The 19,695-nt window shown below is 34.2% G+C and overlaps 1 protein-coding gene across 2 annotated transcripts; it reads left to right on the top strand.

Moving 5' to 3' along the window:
• The first annotated feature begins 293 nt into the window (after positions 1-293).
• Positions 294-18,943, top strand: LOC119069089 (major royal jelly protein 1-like). Of its 2 annotated transcripts, none has more exons than XM_037172977.1 (8): positions 294-411; positions 15,768-16,085; positions 16,155-16,278; positions 16,341-16,428; positions 16,531-16,661; positions 16,995-17,181; positions 17,246-17,440; positions 17,505-18,943. In XM_037172977.1, exons 2-8 carry the CDS (start codon positions 15,798-15,800, stop codon positions 18,040-18,042), a joined length of 1,551 nt encoding a protein of 516 aa, XP_037028872.1. In that variant the 5' UTR covers positions 294-411; positions 15,768-15,797; the 3' UTR covers positions 18,043-18,943. The 2 variants fall into 2 exon arrangements, with proteins under 2 accessions (XP_037028872.1, XP_037028873.1); XM_037172978.1 differs by lacking the exon at positions 294-411 and adding an exon at positions 483-598.
• Positions 18,944-19,695: the final 752 nt, after the last annotated feature.

Genomic DNA, 19,695 nt, shown 5'->3' with positions numbered 1-19,695 from the left:
GTGAATGAAAAGGGTTCATATTACCATATAATGCGTGCTCATAAGCATATGTGGTAGTACAATGAGATAAATGTGTTACACTATTGCATAGACATATCGACATCCATTCAATCAAATTCAGAGTATAAGATATTTATGCATTTTTAATAATAAAACAGCCGAAAAAAAATAACAAAACGCTTGATTGGAATAAAGCCGAATGTTTTGAATTAGTTTTGTTAAGAAAAGCGATTTGTATTTTTTTATCTACTCGGTATAAAGTTTGTGTTCCATTCACTTTGACGGCAGTTTTGTTTTAGAGTTCATATGGTTCGTACGCGTTCGCTCACCATATATATTTCCTCGGAATCGCGGTTTATGTTTTTATTACATTTTGATCAAACGTTTACTATATCTTCTCGTGGTAAAAAGGTAAATAAAGAAAGTGGTGTGTCTGTGTTTTCGTTTGTGTGTTATTTTTTAAGTGCTTTGTGAGCATTGTTTCAAATCGTTTACATAATTGAATTAAGTAATTATAACACGTAGCAAACAGTATTGGATAATTCTTTATTGGATATATGAATGAAATAAACGAACACCTCATTAGGTGGGCCATTTGGTAAAACGGCGGTGTTTATCGGTTTTTTGTATTTATTATTTTCGATTTATTATTTTGATTATTTTTTTTGTCTTCTTTTGAAATCATTACCCAGCAACAAACCATTTTGGTATTTACCAATTCGTAAAGTATAACAAAAGAAAAATTAATTTGAAAAATCTGTGAACGTAGAGCCGATACAATTATGATGCTCTATTTGATTTTACCGAATTTTTTCAAATTTTAATTTGATTCGATTTTTATCTTCAATTTGTATATAGCTTACCAATTTGGTAAGTAAATTTGTTTAAGGACACTCTTCGATCAATGTAGTTAACATTTCGTTTCGGTATTTTGATTTTGTTCATTTCGGTTTATGGGGGGAAACTTCGCTTTTTTATGAAGTTTTTCTTTTATTCGACAATTGGTTCACATTCAGATGAATATAATGAGAGATTTAACGGCAACTGCAACCGAAGAAATTTTGTAATTATTTTAAATAGAGAAAAACGGTGATGGAGTTCTTAGAATTTCCTGTGTAAGAATTCTTAAACACCGGATAGAAATACATTCCGCAATGATTATTCTTTCCACTCATTTGCGGCAGGTTTTTTTTAAACGTTCTGACTCTTCAGAAATCCGTCATTGAATGAATCTTTTTAATAAGCACCGGTCGCAACAACCACAGTCATGCATCTATATTTCTGATCTAAGTTTGTTTCAGCTGTTCTCACCAGCTGATTTACATTTCTATTGCATAGACTCAATAATGACAAACACATATTATTTGTCTGTAAACGACAAGCATATCTCCATAATATCATTAAATCGGTGGCTTTCACTGTCAGTATCTTCGAGTGTTTGATATCCAATCATGTACTTCATGAGTTCGACTCAATGCTCTGCTCTATATGAGTTTGTACAGTCCTTAGCTGTCTACACGACAAGACATTTCTAAAAGGTTAATTTACAAAAAGTGGTTGAGTTCAGAGTAACAGACTTAAACTACAAATTCGGTGAGAAAAAGATATATGGACGGTCCGTCATACCGTTTGTCAGGAGTCAGGGCTTCCAATTTACTTAGAAACTACTTTAGAGAGCGCAAGGCCATAAAAATGAGTGTTGAAATAACAACAAGGAATGCATGACTGCAATTTTCTTTCATTAATACTGAAACAATCAAATCATTTGAGTTAAAAAATATTTTCAATTACAATATTTGCGTGGGCTATACATATAGTGTTGTAGCGGCTCGTGGAGATTTAGAAAACACTTTCTTTATAAATTGACCGTGTACAATGTTTATGTTGTCGAAATGTGCATTATTCCCAATATATTCTCTTTTAAAAAAAATGTTCGTCTCAACATTTCTATGTCTCTGCGCTGCGTTAACCCACACAATTAAGTCTTTTTGGTCAATGTAAACAGTCTGTAAAATGTTTGAGTCTCAAGTACCTATTCTTTGTTGTCTACATTTTTCAGATTTTCACTTCCTTGCGAAACCTTTTCAGCTTCCTGATTGTTACAAAGGTCGTCTGCATATCTACACGTAAAGTGAAATATGAATTGAAATTTATATTCTTGTCTTGTGTTGATTACAATTTTCACTTTTACTTCGCATAATCAATGTGTGCATATGTACACATAGTATCACGGGCGGTGTTGGATTTCGATCCGTCGTTATTTTCGCTGATCTTGATTTAAATTAAATGTCACCTCTATGCACATTTTTATTACGACTTGCTGCACAAAAAGGTCTTTTTTTTAACCAAATGAATATTAAGTGCACTGAGCGCAACATGCAATCGATATGTACCTTTCTCTTTTAAAGTTTATTTTCAAAACAAAACAGAAAAAAAAGAAAAATTGAAATGAGTCGAGAATTTAATATCCATGCAATGTACTACAACTAAATTGTATAATATTTGAATCACTACAATATATGCAAGCACCAAGTCAGTGCATTACAAGGTAAATTCTCAACAACATCAAGAGAACACACAGACTTTCAAGCAATGATTTGAGATACCTTAAAGGAAAACGTTACATAATTTAGGTCAATCAATTTTAATTAAGAAAAAAACGCTCTGAACATTTAGATTTACTCTAATAAAATGTATGCAGTAAATTGCATTAAGTTATTAGTTTTATGCTTCGCCACTTATGCTAGATCTTCACTGTCTCTTATTCTATCTATAAACATACAGGTTTTATACCGATTTTTTTTATTTATTTATTTATTTATTTCATCAATGGCATAGGCCCCTGACTACTTTCGGTATAATAAAATTGACAATTTGCAAATAACAATTAAAATAATTTAAATAAATTCATTAATAATGACGATATGCTTATAACGTGGTTGAGGAGTACAGCGGCGACTGTTAAGTTCGTTTGCGTTGTTTAATTTGACTGACTGGATGTACTCAATGGCCCATCTGAAAGAGAGATGATTAGCAACAGCCAGTCGACTAGACCAGCAGATATTTGCACAGGTCGACTAGACCTGGAGTTCGTTTTTTTTTAAAGTCGTGAGACTCGATTTGGCTAATCATATTCTGATTAGAGTTAGAACCATTCAGTACAATCAACATTTAGTTTAATCGGAGGTTAGGTTTAGGCTGAGTTAAAATTATGACAATAAGTTAGTTCTTGAAAGAAGACGAAATTAAAGTTCAAAATGAAAGTTCAAAATTCACTGGTTATTTAACGTTTCATAAATTCACGAACTACAACGTCGTCGGGCCACAGTTTACTATTGACTATTGAGTGAAAAATGTTAGAGTTAACTGTGATCCGAAACGATACAAAGGAAACGCTGTTTATATCTACATAGGATGAGAGCAATATCTTGCATGACACGTCTTCAGCCGATGATATTACGTTCTTCTGCAATAGATACTTAACAACGTCCTTCTCGGTAACAGACGGATGAAAATTGGAAACATAGACAACCCTTTGTCTCTCGTACGGCATTGAAATATTTGGTGAGCCCATTGAATCGTATCGCGGTCGTACTGTAGGGTTTTTGACTTCATCGGATACCTGTGCAGAAACAGACGGTTTGGTCGGTACATCGGCCGAGGGACTAGAGCCGGCGGTTGGAGTTCCTAGTTCAGTGAGATTGACTTTAAAATCGGTGTTACTACGCTGCGCCGTGGATAGATTGACATCAGGCTGAGTGATCATAGACAGTGGATTTGTTCCACATACACTAGGAGACTTGACTAAAAGACTTTCAGGTTGCATTTCGTTTGCCGACGAAGAATTACTCACTGAGTCGTTCGACTTTGTAACTTCATTTACAACGTTAGCTGATCGGGTTACCAAAAATACGGAACTGTTATTACTCGACGACTTAGCGTTTAGAATCCGATTTCGATTACGATTACGCATATTTTTGGCAGCGATGAGCGTTCGTTGGAGATAAGATGATGACGAGGTGGAATTAAAGTTATTGAATCGAGGAGAAGAAACGTTGCACGAGCGTGTCTGAATTATGCAACCGTCACAGAACCATTGAAGATTCGGCATTTCACGATAGCACAATAACGCATCTTTACTAAAGTTAACACACTCAGCGTGAAAGGATTGACGACATACTCCATCACAAATAATTTTATTTGGATTGCCATTCCGGAAACAGCCGTCACACACAGCACAATTATTCATTTTCTTGATTGAACGTTAAAACTCAATTGGAATGGAAAAAATATGAAGCGTTTTGTGACGATGCAAAATGCAAAATTTAAAACAAAAAACAAAACAGAAGCGACGGGAATCCACTAGTTAGAAAAGCAAAAAAAATTGACAAACAAACAAAGGCGGTATTTGTCATCAGCTGGATATCGGCTTACGCGAATCGGTGAGCGCGCGAATCAAATAAATGACGTTGCACAGGCGTAAACAATTACGTTACAATAAATTATCCGTAGCAAAATTGAAAAAATAGCACTAATAACAATCCACACACGAAAAATCCGATAATTTACTATACAGGACGACCTTATGAATCAAATAAAAAGAAATAAAATTTCAATTAAGAGAATTAAACGAGAAATAAACGAAATAAACAAGGGCATATGTAAAGCACGTCCAAAGCGTTCAACACTCACACTCACATCACTCACATTTTCATCTAAAAATGGATCGGCCGTCAGAGATATTCAATTAAAAGATAATTAGGCATTGCTCAATTATATGACCCGCTATCAACTTATATAATTAGCTATTAAAAGTAGCGCACAATCTTTCAACATTACAGTTTCATAATCAATTTCCCCACACCCGCAGTCTCATTTTTTTCAGAATTTGAACCAACCATCTTCTTAGAAGTTAACATTGCGAACTTTACCAACATCGTTCTATAGAACATATGTTAAAAAGCACCGCAAGTGAGCTCCTAATATTGCATTGATTTTAAGTCTTTTTTGTGAAAACTTAAATAGAATCGGTTGTCGTTCAAAAATAATTGAAAGAGAAACTTAAATGTTCGCAGAATCTCACATTAATAACTTGTACAATATGTGTACTTACACCTCAGTTCTGTTTTCTCTATAGGACTAGCGAGCATGGATGCAAAGTTTTAGAGGTTCACAACTTGTCCACTGGTACAGGTTTCTATTTTTGTTCGTGTTCTAGAAGTAAATGATTTTTATCTCCTGCAAGCTGATATTTCATACATTACGCGTTTCTGCATATAAACATAAACACAAACACATACATAACCACAGCCTAAACGATTGGATAATTCACACATAACCCACCTAGGGTAAATTTACTTTCCATCTAAATATTTGAAAGAAAAAAAATCGCCGAAGGGCGGAAGCGAACACGGGACCAGCAGCATATCAACCAAACATGCTGACCACTACGCCAACAAATCACATAACGCGATGCAATTGGTGTCGGTAATGGTTCGTTAGTCACTTCTACATCGATCAAATAATCAGAGTAGTCGGAATGATGTGATTTGAACGAAATGTTGAGGTGGATAGTATATGTGTGTGAGTAAGTAAATAAAGGATTCTCTGTATGATGTTTTTTTTTGTTGTGAATGCGTTTTAAAACAACATGCTTAATTAATTAATTTTAAATCCAAATTTTTGTGGTTATTTCGCTAATGTATGAAATATCAGCTTGCAGGAGATAAAACATTGTTCTACCTTGGTGTATATTTCTCGAATCACTTCTTATGTACAATTGTATATACACTCGCTGGCGCTCGTTATATACAATTGTACATACGAAGTTATTCTCGAAATATACACCAAGGTAGAAAATGTACTATTTTTCGTCAAACACTTGAGACACACAGTAGCACTTGACATAAGAAATTTAGTAGCGAAAAGCAGTTCATATTTTAGGGAATTTTGAATTACCAAATCTGCCGAAAATTATTAAAAATTAACAAAAATAATTACCGAAAGTAGATTTTGTAACTTCTTGTAATTTTAAAAATTCACCGAAAGTAATTTGATAATTTCAGGTAAATTTTGGTAAATTTTAGAAATTTTTGGTAGCTGTGGCAACTTAAAATTCCCTAAAAGAGACTCTGGCTAAAAGTCAGCAGGAAATTTTTGTCAAATGAGTATGTATCATACATGGTTAACAAATGTATGACAGCAACTTTGGAGTTTAAATGATTCGGGTGGCTAAAATAGGGATGTGAGATTAATACATTTGTTCAAATATCAGCATACGTTGATTAGAACAATTAAAATATGTGCAAAATATATCTGACTCTAACCCTAAAAAAATACATTTTGACACGGAACTCGACAAAAAGAAAGAGATGTTAGCGGAATAGAGTTCGACAAAAAATAGAGTGAGCACGATATAAGTTTGATATAAAAAAAATAAGAAGCTATCCCGGTTGATGATACAGATTGTCGAATTATCAATTAAAAATATTCAAGACAATCACTCAAATAAAATCGTTTAGTTGTAAAATCACACGTCTGTGTGAAAATGTAGCAAAATTCTCAACCAAAATTGTTGTACCTACAAATTCCATAAGTCGATCGAAAACGATGAATTTTATTTCTGACTGTAATTGATGTTGAAAAATATACCATCAGAGGTAATCCGTAATCTAACATTCAAACTGTCTGTCTCTTCACACACGAAAAAAACAGCCGTACTTTCGTGAGTGAAAATGTTCATTTTGTTAATAAAATTACCATTAATGTGCGATGAATAATTAATTTTACAAGTCGGCTCAATCCTAATTTTGCGGACATTTTCATTTATCACTTTATATTATACTGCGCGAGAACGCACAAACGATATTAATATAGCATGTAATTGGTAATTATTTTATTTAAATTAAAGCCGTAAACGCCGATTTTTAATGTGAATGTTGAACGATTAATTATATTTATGATACCATTAGACTCGCACGTACGGACAGTGAAGGTAAATAGAGTATAATGGCACGTACATTCATATACATATATGAACCTTTTGAAGGAAAAAAATAATTTTAGAATTATCTTCGATTGAAAAACAATTAAAATCTGAATATTTAATGCGAGTCAAAATGTGTGTCGCGTCAATGGTTTTTGATATTGTCAAGTCTAATTGAGTATTTGAGATTTGAATTTTGAAAAAGTGTTTGAAGTATAACTAACTGACTGGAATGATTGTGATGTCTACTTGTAAATGATTATTAAACTCATTGGAATAAATAAAAATAAAAATAAATTGAGCCAGAAATAATTGCAAACTCTATTCGAACATGTGTTTTGTGTACTACATCACTATAAAAGATCTCCGTTAAATAAATATATAAAATGTTCACTCTAAACATGAAATTGTATAACGCTGGTCTATATAGGAGAAAGTATTCTAATAAATTTATTAAATTATTGTCAAATTGTTTTCTCGATTATTTAACGATGGTGTCGTAGACTGGACACAGTTTATTTAACCATGTCATAACGAGTTTTAAAATATAATAGCGAAACGGTGAATGTTGAATAGTGCTCTTGAAAAAGGTTTGAATTTGAAATGCAAAATTTTCGCACATGGAGTTTCCATTCAAAAATTTTCATTTGGTCTGTAGATACGCTTAGTTAAGCTATGAAATTCTTTTATCAATAGTGAGCCTTAGCATTGTCGCGATCTGTTACATCGGCCGATAACTAATTTATAGGGACACTAGTCACAGCTCGTTGTTTCATTTTGTACCATTGTCGATAACAAATGATGATAAAATATGTTTCATGCATTATAGCATTTGAACGGGGTCAAATGTTGATTAAAAAATGGAAAATTCCGATAGGACGATTACTATTCACATGTAAGACCGAAACACCAGCATTTGCATAAAAAGTATGTAAGTCGAATGTATGATACACTGTCCGATTTAGAACTCGGAACAGATTAGATCAATCTGAATTTTTTTCAGATTGATCTGAAATTTACCCGATCTGAATCTGATCTAAAAATTTTGATCTGATCTGATTCTGATCTGAAGCCTGAAAACTTGAATCTATTATAGAAATATTTTTGATTTTATTAGTTCCCCAGCACTCACGGAGCCTTGCAACTTGCAGTTGAAGAATTTCTAATTAATTAGCATTTGTTTAAACATACTGCTTTTCAGATTTCAGATTGGTTCGAAAATTTCCAGATTCAAATTTTCAGATTTCAGATAAATCAGATCAGATCTGCTTCCAATTTTCAGATTTCAGATCAGATCAGGTCAAGCCGCCTGAGATCTGGATCTGAATCGGAAATTTTCAGATCGCCTTTATTCAGATTCAGATCAGGTCAGAACGATCTGTTTCGAGCCCAAGTCCGATTGTGGATAAGCAAACGATGGTGCGTTGTTGAAACTCAAATAATGTATTTCGTAAGTACAACGTTACGTCTCGCTCGTATAATTTGCTATCGAGCATTGATCGTGTTGACAATAGTTGAGCAAATATACAAGTAAGACGTAAAAATGTACCTTCTACGTAGAAGATGAAGTACATGAGTCTCACACGTAAATGTTTGTCATGCTGAAAGTACATCGTTATTTTTCTGGTGTAAAATTTTTATATGTTCTGCGGCTTGCCCTCAGCTCGAGAGGTATACTTTTTCCTCGAAGATAAACAAATTTTCACTTTTATCAGATGTAAACAAGCTTATCCCGTTCATCATCACTTTACATCTATATTAACAACGAAATCTCATTCTTTTGTTTTTGTTTTTATTGCTGGCATGGAATATAAAATGTGTGAGTTTAAAGTCACTTCTTCATTGTCATCTCCTTTCGATCAAAATTTCTTCATAACTTTTCGTGTCTTCTGGCGAAATATCGTTATATCATTCACACCTTACTTTAAAAAAAAACCATAAATCTTGTATCAACTTTTGCAAATCAAATTGTACACACCGTGTGCACACGTATTGCCATTGTTTTGTAGCACCATGGTATTTAAATACTGTAAATGTTAACGTATTAAGCAAGACTGCAATTAAATGTTATTAACCAGAGTAAATACCAAGAAAACTGCAATAAGATAATTAGGTAGAATGCTATTCATTTCGGTGCAAATTAAATAGAATGACCAATTCGTCTACGAAACGATTTCGGAGTGTGGTCGGGTAGGTTTGATCAACATACTGCCATTATACTAAGCGGTAAAGAGCAATATACATTAGTATATGCTTAATTTGACATGTAAATTCATGAGATACGGCCGTTTAGACAAAATATTCCGAAAATGAAGTTTGAAATATCGTCTATAACGAACTTAAACTTCAACGAAATATTTAAAAAAAAAAATCAAATTATTTAAAAGTTAATTGGTCTAATTTAACATGATGATTAACACCCGAAGTACGTTAGGTCATTAGGTATAACTAATTCAAAAATATAAATTTATCTTCACACAGAGTTGCAGATTGAAACTTGAACTTATTTTTGTACGACTGTCGGTTAACTTTTTGTTTTGCTTATTTTATACTTGGGTGTTGTTTTCAACATTACAAATTACCGTTGTCCAAGCCAGTTACTTAAAATCGAGAAAACAAATGCATTTTATACATCCCGCCATATCCTTGTGATAAACTCTATACCACTGACCTTTGGTTCATTAATCTCTAAATTCAATCTTTTCTTATAACCAGTCAAGTCAGATCAATTTAATATGCAGGTTCTCAAGGTTTCCAGTACCATAATTGCAAGTTGCAGGTACAGGTCCTTCCTTTTCTCTTTTCTTTAGATTGATATTCTCGTAAAAAATGCGGTCGGCGTAAACTTTTCAACGATAATGCGTACAATTTTGTTTACCTAAAACATGTTGGTATACCTTTACATCGCTGCTCTTTAACGCGTAGATACTAGGCCCCACCTGTTGGGTGGGTCAGATCCCTTGACTGTTTGTCTGAGCTTCTCAATAGTATTTTTAGCAATGATTTATTGATTTATTTCAATGAAATGTAATTGTGAATGTTGATGGCCATAAAAACACATTTAGAAGAAGAACTACTAGAACGGTCTAATAAATTTCTCATTGATGATTTAATTCTGTTTACTTTCACTGAAAATCTTCGAAACGTTGTACATAAAATGCCCCAGTATCTAAGAATATTTCAGACACATCATGAACAGATTCACCATATTAAGGTTGATTGCATAAATTTTGCAAACATCCGTGACTCTGACATATGCGAAGTGCTTTTTAACGTTACAATTGCGCAACGGACTATTTCTAACATTAGCACTATCCCACAGCGCGAAGCTATTATACTAATCGCGAACCATTCGTCTGACGTATTTCGACAAATCAGAAAACAACGCAAAAAGGCCAAATCTCTGTCGTCGTTAAGTCAAAATTACGTTAAACCGATCAAAATCAAATTGTCTAAGTCGCTTTATCCCTAAAGTACCTAGAGACACCGTTTCGTCCAGCTAATCTCAAAACTCACTAGTTCACTTCTATAAAATTCCCGTGAATTTTATGTGGAAACAGAACACTGGGGGACTCGTCAGGAACGACAGTGTCGAGAGTTTTGTTATTGTGTGCGCTCTACAGTAGGGAGGGTAAACTTTTTGTAAAAAATCAAGCAAACAAATGAAACCAAAAAGAAGAACAAAAATCAACATTTTAATGAAATAACAAATTCAAACCTCAACCCATTCATTCACTTTTGCACAAAAACTCACAACAGTAAACTTCACAAACATTTTCACTAAAACAAAAATGAAATACGTTATGTGAATTGCGGCCCTCGCTTCGCTCTGGCCGCAAACTTCACACTCTTTAATTTTGGTTCTATTTATTCGGTTTTGTTTACAATGCAAAGTCACATAACAAGACTCCCAGAAGGTTGAACCGATACCACCCATTTTCGGAAGGCTCTGAAAGAACAGGTTAAGTCACTTCTGAGTTAATCACTAAGGCAGATGCTTTTCATTGAACAGACTCATTACAGATTGTTTGAAATGTCAACCTGATAAAAACTTTTTTTTTTCTTCAAAGTTGACATTTCAAACAAACTGTAATGAATGTGTTCAACAAAATGTATCTATTTGTCAAAATGACACATGTTTTCCATGAAACTTAAACTCGTTTGATTTGCGGCCCTCGCTTCGCTCTGGTTTTGTTTACAAGAAAAATATCATTGCGATACAAAAATTCTCTTAGCAACATCAGTTTGTTCGTTAGACCAACATAATCTATCTTAGAACCTAACCTCAGGAATTAATTCCATTCTCCACCAAACATTTTTTTTTAAATCGGTTGAGAATTATTTCAGTTGTCGTGTTGACAAAGAGCAGAAAAGGCTTCTTTCGAGAACTACCACCAGATGGTTGAACCGATACCACCCATTTTCGAACTTAGCCTGAGGATTTCAATACTTCGTCGAATAAAAAAAAGTTTTTGAAAATCGGTTGAACTTTGCTCCAGTTATCGTGTTAACAAAGAACAAAAAAGGCTTCTTTCGAGAACTACCACGAGATGGTTGAACCGATACCACCCATGTTCGAACTTGACCTGAGGATTTCAATACTTCGTCGAATAAAAAAAAGTTTTTGAAAATCGGTTGAACTTTGCTCCAGTTATCGTGTTAACAAAGAACAGAAAAGGCTTCTTTCGAGAACTACCACCAGATGGTTGAACCGATACCACCCATTTTCGAACTTAGCCTGAGGATTTCAATACTTCGTAGAATAAAAAAAAGTTTTTGAAAATCGGTTGAACTTTGCTCCAGTTATCGTGTTAACAAAGACCAGAAAAGGTCTTTTTCGAGAATTACCACCAGATGGTTGAACCGATACCGCCCATTTTCGAACTTGACCTGAGGATTTCAATACTTCGTCGATTAAAAAAAAAAATTGAAAATCGGTCGAGATTTACTCAAGTTATCGTGTTAACAAAGGGCACAAAATTTTAACATTTAATCATAGTGAATGTGTTACATATGGTGTATTTTCTTTTGTAAAACCCATGACTTACAGTCAAAGGAATAATCTACGGAATTGTATGACGTTCAATTTCATCTTTTTATGAAGCAGAAGAGCGAAACGTTGACGAAACTTTCATGTGGATGTTAAAAAAATGTCAGGAGAAATGTTGTGTCAATCCACGCGTTTAGTGGAATGTTTTGTAGCGCTGTGTTAACAAGCGGTCAAATCCGATATTTTGAATTTTTGTATGTAAATTCACATTCAAACGTTGATGTCTCCGTTGTTTTTAAAGAATAAGAGCCAGATTTTGCTAGGTTAGTATCTTTTATTGAGTTTAATCGATCATTTGTGTGAAATGTTGAGTAAAAATTGTCTTCTAATTATTTTACACAAATGAGTATGTTAATCGATAACTCCATAAAAGATGCAAAATCTGGCTATTATTCTTTAAAAACAACGGAGATATCAACTTTTGAATTTGAATGCCCATACAAAAATTCAAAATATCGAATTCGACCGTTTTTTTATGCAGCGCTACAAACCATAACCACTAAACGCGTGGATTGAATTAAATGTATGGTGTAATATTGGTCTTACGAGAAAACAATAGTTCGGCGTAACGTACTTGCTTAGCATACTTGCGTGTCTGAAGCATGTAAAAATTCTTAATTGACAAAGCAATTAGATTTCCATTTCGTTACCTTTTTTTTCTTCTACATATCAGCCAAAACAACCAACATCATAATATCAACAAGACAATTTTTTCTACCACTTTGGCTCATTAATTTGAGTCAAGCGGTGCTTATTTGCAATGTTGATTATCTCTTTTAATTGTTTTTCCAAACCTGTCGCTGGCTGTAGCACACCGAATAAAAATTTTTGTGAAAATTAATTGCCTTGATTTGTAATCTGATTGCTAATTGGCCAATAATAATAATTAAAGTGGCAACACATCTTGTTGTCGTATAGTTGTAGGTGTTTACGCTCTAGTTTATCAGGTGAATGTACAAGTTCATGAGCCATTATTTTATAATGTTACAAAGCTTCAATAGTGCAAATTAAATGAACATTAAGGCATACCCGAACCCAAACAATGTGAATTTAATTTAAATAAACTGAAAAGAAAAAAACGTTGGCTTTAAACAATTTTATTGCAAAATTGAATCGCTATCATATTGTAAAATTGGATTTTTTTTTTAAATGAAATACTTTGCAAGGTCAATAAAAACTGTAAGTTTACGGTAATGTTTTTGTTTTCGTTTTTTTTAAAATAAATTCCTTTACATTCTCACAATTATTAATTTTTCAACCTTGATATTCCGTCACACCCTTCTCAGACATACATTATAATATAGTTTACACGAAAACTATGTTACGCATCAACAACAAACGCAGAAAAAAAAGTTCGACCGATCTTTTAATTTTAGAAAAAGAAAACGAAACGTTTTTATGTAATAGAATCGAATGATATGTACGTACATAGACAGACCATCGAAAGTATCACTTTTCATGAATCGAAAATTATATAGTTTGCATGTCTTGTCTGTTCGAATCTTTGAATTTTTGTAGATATGAAATAAGTATAACATTACTATGCACTACATTCATTGATTGAAGTTCAGACATGTAAAAAATGTACGAAAAAAGCACAGCATAAGTTCATAAATCAAAGTAAATGAGTGCTTATTACATTACCCGAAGTAAATTACGTTTTTACAAATAATGATATTTATACTCAAGCAGACAGCTTAACGTACTTTTCGTTGTAATTAAATTGTTAATTTTATTGTAACGGCTTCCGACTCATGTTTTAAACTTTCGACTGCTAAAGCTTATGTAATAAAAATTATTTTCACAAATGTTCATATTATGATGCCATCATCATCATCATGATGGGTCGTCTTTATTGCATGGTGAACATTTTAATCCGAACAATTGGTTCGACTTAAAGAGATTTTTTATTTGTACTCATGTCTCATTGAAAATCGTTATCAATCAAATTGGAAACATTGTAAGTGCTGACTCTAATCGCCGATTTCGACGAGAATTGCGTATAATGTATCGCACAATAATGGAACCATGGTATGACATAGTATGATTATGAGCGTCTCGATTGAGTGATTTTGCTAACACTTCTAAGACGATTTTCAAAAAGAATTTAAACGCATTTGAGCAATAATCGAATAAATTTATTTATTGATTCACACAATTTTTCTTGGTCGGCGAAGTTTAACGACTCACCAAAAACATATTTTCGACCATTTTTTTTCTACATTTAATATTTTCGGCGTAATTAAAGTGTTTCATTTTGCGCAAGTTAAAAATTCACACTCCTACTATGATAATAAAGTCTATTTTATAAAAAAAAAAATGCCTTTGGTCATCTCCCAGCTTCGCCTATTAATGACAATTATTTGGACTGATCTCCAAAATGTACTGTTGATCATACTAACTCATCCCGAGGTCATCTCGAACAGTTTTGTATACTTTTCCGAAATATAGGACTACAGAGGCTAGGCTCTCTAGCCATACATACCATGTCTCGGACTTATGTCACTGAAGCCGGCCAGGGACTTGGGAAAATCACCAATTTTTTCACTGAAAATGATTGATATCACCAACAGGTCAACATGGTGGTGTGTATACTCAAAATGTGCGTCTCTTCAAGGCCTACAAGGCTAGCTAAAAAAGTTTTTTTCGCAAAATGGTTTTACTCGACTAATCGCGAGAAAACGATTTTGGGCCCGTTTTGACAGACCCTTACTTCATGACCTCGAGCGTCGACAACAAAATAAAGTTCACCAAACGTAGTACTACGTTTTACTCGCATAAGTCAATGATATCTGTGACCTCGTGCCCCAAAATGTCTGATTTTATTCGATGTTTTGGCGGTATCACTCTTAATCAACACGAGCCCGATATTTCGTGAGATCGGTTTAAAATTAGTTTGAATGGTGTTTGGTGATCAGTTCTTCGATTTGAATGCAGAGCGACTAGATCTCAGGATCCGAGCAGTTCATCCATTAGATGAAGGATCAATATATTTGCTGAACTACTAATTCTCTATTGATTCAAGTAACAAAGATTGTGACAAAAAATAGGGAAACGTCATCATCGATTTAAAATCAACCGCTTTCGGTGTGTAGTGTAGATGGGAAGAATCATTTTTTACTTTTAATCATACGGAGTAGAAGATTGTATACAATTAAACCAGTATAATAGTGATACGGTTACCATTTGTGTAAGCTTTCAAAATCTATTCTTATTAGTCTTTCAGTTGTTGCTAACAATACTAACAGTGGCTTCACCTTGCTCAGACCTAAATTATTTCTGACGAAAGGGATCTGTTATCGATAACGACGACAAAAATAATGACAAGTTCTGGGTAATATGGTCCTTCAAATAGTAAAATGGGTGTTAAAAAAAATGAAGTACAAGATCTGAAACCAACGATTAAAAATGCTTTGATCGTTGGAAGCAATAAGATAAGATAATAATACTGGTTACATATCCTTACCCTATGTAACAGGTTAACATTGTCAATGACGAAACACATAATGCATTATGTATTGAATCAACGCACTTCAAGCATGAGTGGAGCAGCTGGAGCTCTACACGCAACGGGAGAGTGTATCAAACAAATTTTCACATTGTAAAAAAATATGAAAAACGTTTTCATACAAAATAGTACTCTATTTGGCAGCTTTCACTCGAACCACTTTTACTTGAAGTGCATTGCTGGAACACTTGAAATAATATCGCTACTCCGTTTCAAATTTTCAGACCCTCATCCCCTAAAATCAAATAGTTGCCATGATTCTTGTAGTTGCCATAATCCTTTTCACCGTGGCATCAGCTGAATTACAGCAACCGACAGCAAACGTTGAAACGACAAAACAATGGAGTTTACTAGCCTACAATTTCCCATGGGATTTTCCGGCCAATGATTTAGAATATTACAATCCAGAGAATGTGGTTGCAACAGGCATTGCTGTTGGACACGATCGCCTTTTCTTGGCTACACCGCGATTATTTTCCGGCGTTCCTGCAACGATCAGCACTATACCGAGAAATAACATTGGCGACTCACCAATTTTAGAGGTATGAATGCGTTGGGCTCAAGTGTACGAATGTTGATGTTCGATTTTAATAAATTCATGTTTACGCAAGGCTTATCCTAACTGGCAATATCACAGTGCTGGTAAAAAGGAATACAATTGTTCCGAAATTGGTCTGGTTTCTGTGTATCGAATGAGAATTGACTCGTGTAATCGACTGTGGGCTCTGGATGCAGGTGAAATAGAAGAGACAACAACGAATTGAATTCAATAATTTGCAATGACCCTTTTTGCTTAGGTGTATCGAGATCACTGGAAGATTTTGAAGTGACATGTCCGCCGAAAATCTTGGTTATCGATCTCAATACAGACCAAGTGGTCCGAAGGTAACAAAAATAATTTGAGAAAAAAATAACTCAACTGCAAAGACTGCAAAAAATTATTGTCGTGAAACGAACGGTTTTATTTTCGAATAAAAAAATTTGCAGAATCGATTTTCCCCGTGAAGTTATCAGAGGTGAAACTCTCTATACAAATATGGTCATTGATGAGACGACTTCTAGACCGGAAAATCACTGTGACGATGTTTACATCTATATAACCGATACAGTTGAGCCAGGTAAATGGATTTGTTGCTGTTGTGTCTTTCTTTCTTTCTTTAATTTATTGTCAATTACAACCATCGCTACACATCTGTTATACGGTATACATTAGAATTGAAATTGCCTGAGGTTATGTCAGGCGTATAACGCAGAAAAATGGCTCATGTGGAAATGATTATGAATAATTGATAATTAAAATGGGTATTCGATGAGGTAAACCGCAATCTCTTATTATGAGTACGCACAATTAAAATTTTGTAATTGAAACAATTTGACGGACTGGAAAATTACTCATTTTATAACAGTCGAAATGTCTAATTGTAACCGAAAACTTTGCACCATTTCTGTAGCTATTGTCGTATACGACAGCGGCCGTGACCTGACCTGGAGACTATCTCATCCAGCCATGTACCCCGATCCCAATTTCGCTCAGTCAAGTATACTCGGACATCGATTCACTCTGATGGACGGAATTGTTGGAATGGCTTTCGATGCTAATGCGGGTACAGTATACTTCCAGCCATTAGCCACTGATCGGTAATTGAAATTTGTTTTCTCAAATCGGCGCAGTTTGAGCTAAACAAAAAACTTTTCTTCACAGATTGTTTTCTATAACAACGGCTGCCCTCCGAGCAGGGCCGTTACCATTCGGCGTTGAACTGCCAGTTAAATTAGTTGGAAAGAAATCGTCACAAGGAATCGGCTTAGAGGTATCACCCATTGACGGATCAATTTTCTTTAGTCCGATGACTGAAACAGCGGTAGCAAAATGGAATCCCAGTACAAATCAACAGAGGTTCGTGATTTAAGGCTTTCGATTCTTACATGGCACAAAAAAATTAACTTACGAAAATTGACAGAGTGTTGTCCTACGATGCGGATCAATTCCAGTTTGTTGCCGATATGCGAATTCAAGCCAGTGATCCATCTTCCTTGTACGTCCTTTCATCCAAATTCCATCGATTTTTCCTGAAGAATCTAGAACCGACCGAAGTAAATACCCGCATTCTTCGTATTGAAAGTATTCAACCGTCACATGTGTCTCCAATCAACTCGAACCATTACGGTGGATACAAATCACAACACACCCACACTACCTTACAAATACCGCCCAAACAATCTGGATCTTATCTCCAAAGTACGTATTTCGACGGCATCAGTCAGCCGTATCAATACGAATCAGTTGGCATTATTAACAAGGCTGTAAAAAATCCGTTCACATCATTAAACACCGGCGAACGACCAGAAACGATCTACAATCATCGAGCTAAAACCCCCAAGTATGCGTTCCCTGGAAATGAGAATTTCTACGGGCTCGTAAATCAGGGAGATTTCAATGGATTGAGAATAACAAAGAGTGTAGCGTACAACACGTCAACGGTACATCAACGTAAATAAATTCATTCATTTTAGCATTCCAAAAGTAATAGATACGCAACGTGAAGATTCATATTCTTTTGTAAATAATTGCCGTTCTATGTCATCACAATTATTGAGAGTTTTGCTGCGCGGTTTGAATGTTCAAATGTGTTAATTTATTAATTTATTTTTAGTTAGGTGTCAATGGTTTGTCAGTTTTATTTAGGAACTGCGACGCACACATTTTTTTTTAAATAATTCTAGAACGAAATCAATCACTCACTGATGCACAATCGTTTCCATTTCTTTAATTTAAAAAGTTAAATTATTCCACCACTTGCCAATGAAATGAGTCACATCACACTTCCCCGATAGTTTAAGGACCAAGGAGATTGTAGACAAAGATTCGGTAAATAAAAATTGAAATAATGAGAAAAGTATTACGGACATATTTCTTAGATTAGTGTCTGAATTCATGGCTGTAGCCAATTTTCATGAATCGCTAGTTTACTTAACAAATCTTTCTCTGTGTAGGAACCGTATGCATTTTGAAACATTGAAAATAGTTAAAAATAGAATTTTTTAACGGTTCTAAAACCCCTTGATTGCCTGTCAAAGTTCAGCTCAGCTCATGACAAATTTTGCGATTTAAAACAAAAATGCTGCTGAAGATGATAAAGCTTGGAAAGCTGTGAAACAAACCAGAAACCACACATCGAACCTCTCGCAGACGGTCTGTCATCTGTTATCGATAGCGATGACAAATACGTATCTTAACAATTACCCAGTTGTTAGGTAAAGACTTAAATATTAAACTTGTAATGTGCCGCCTGCGAATGGTTACTTATCTTGTCAGATTAATATAATCCAACGATGAAACTCGCACTTGTTACTTTATCCCAAAGAATGGCTATTTTAATGTAACAAGAGTCAAGAAGAATACAAAATTTCCCGAAACAAAATTGTTGGCATCCAGCTATGTTAAGATAATAAATCGGATTTAATTAAAATATTTAAAGAGGTGAATACAACAAAATTGCCATTCGGTTCGAACGCATTTGATTTTTGCTTTTAAAGTTTAGTTAAGATGAATGAGCCCTTGCTTGCATAGAAATCTATGATAAGTTTGTACATAGACAATACAATTAATAAAAATTTAATTTAGAAAATACTCACAACGGACTTTCGATTACTTATTATTGGCACAGTTTGCCTTTTCCGTACATTATTCGCAAGGAAAAAAACAAAACTATTTTCGATAATCCAATGAGCTGCAAGAACCTTGTCCTCTTTTTCAGAACATTCCTGCATATACAAACCAAGAAGCTGAAAACGTACTCCATCTGATAAAATAGAAACCGGAGGAGAAAATGCGTGGAGCAGTCATTTGATGTGAGAAAATTACAATAAAAACTTCGTCGAATGTATATGTATACCACTTGACCAAACTGTTAGAACGTGCAGGCCTTTAATGCCTAGAAAAGTGTGTGTATGATATGATACTACCTTTACAATGTAAAGTTTACATTTATCGGTTTTGGGCAGAGATTGCAATTAGTTAAAAATTACGACGAGCCTACAACCTGTTCAACTACAAAAAAAAATTGCTGCAACACGAAACAATCTCTCATTTATTTTTCGATTCAATCAACAATCAATTTAACAAACCTACATTCTCGATGACATTGATGG

The sequence above is a fragment of the Bradysia coprophila genome (genome assembly GCF_014529535.1).
Source record: "Bradysia coprophila strain Holo2 chromosome X unlocalized genomic scaffold, BU_Bcop_v1 contig_26, whole genome shotgun sequence".
Lineage (NCBI taxonomy): Eukaryota > Metazoa > Arthropoda > Insecta > Diptera > Sciaridae > Bradysia > Bradysia coprophila.
This window is presented reverse-complemented; position numbering and strand designations above follow the sequence as displayed.

What these genes read in the sequence shown, in the direction of transcription:
- LOC119069089 (XM_037172977.1), top strand. Translation starts at nt 15,798, where the DNA reads ATGATTCTTGTAGTTGCCATAATCCTTTTCACCGTGGCATCAGCTGAA. An exon ending in ACTGTGGGCTCTGGATGCAG is followed by an intron (nt 16,279 to 16,340) that starts GTGAAATAGAAG and finishes CTTTTTGCTTAG; the next exon opens with GTGTATCGAGATCACTGGAA. An exon ending in CCCAGTACAAATCAACAGAG is followed by an intron (nt 17,441 to 17,504) that starts GTTCGTGATTTA and finishes GAAAATTGACAG; the next exon opens with AGTGTTGTCCTACGATGCGG.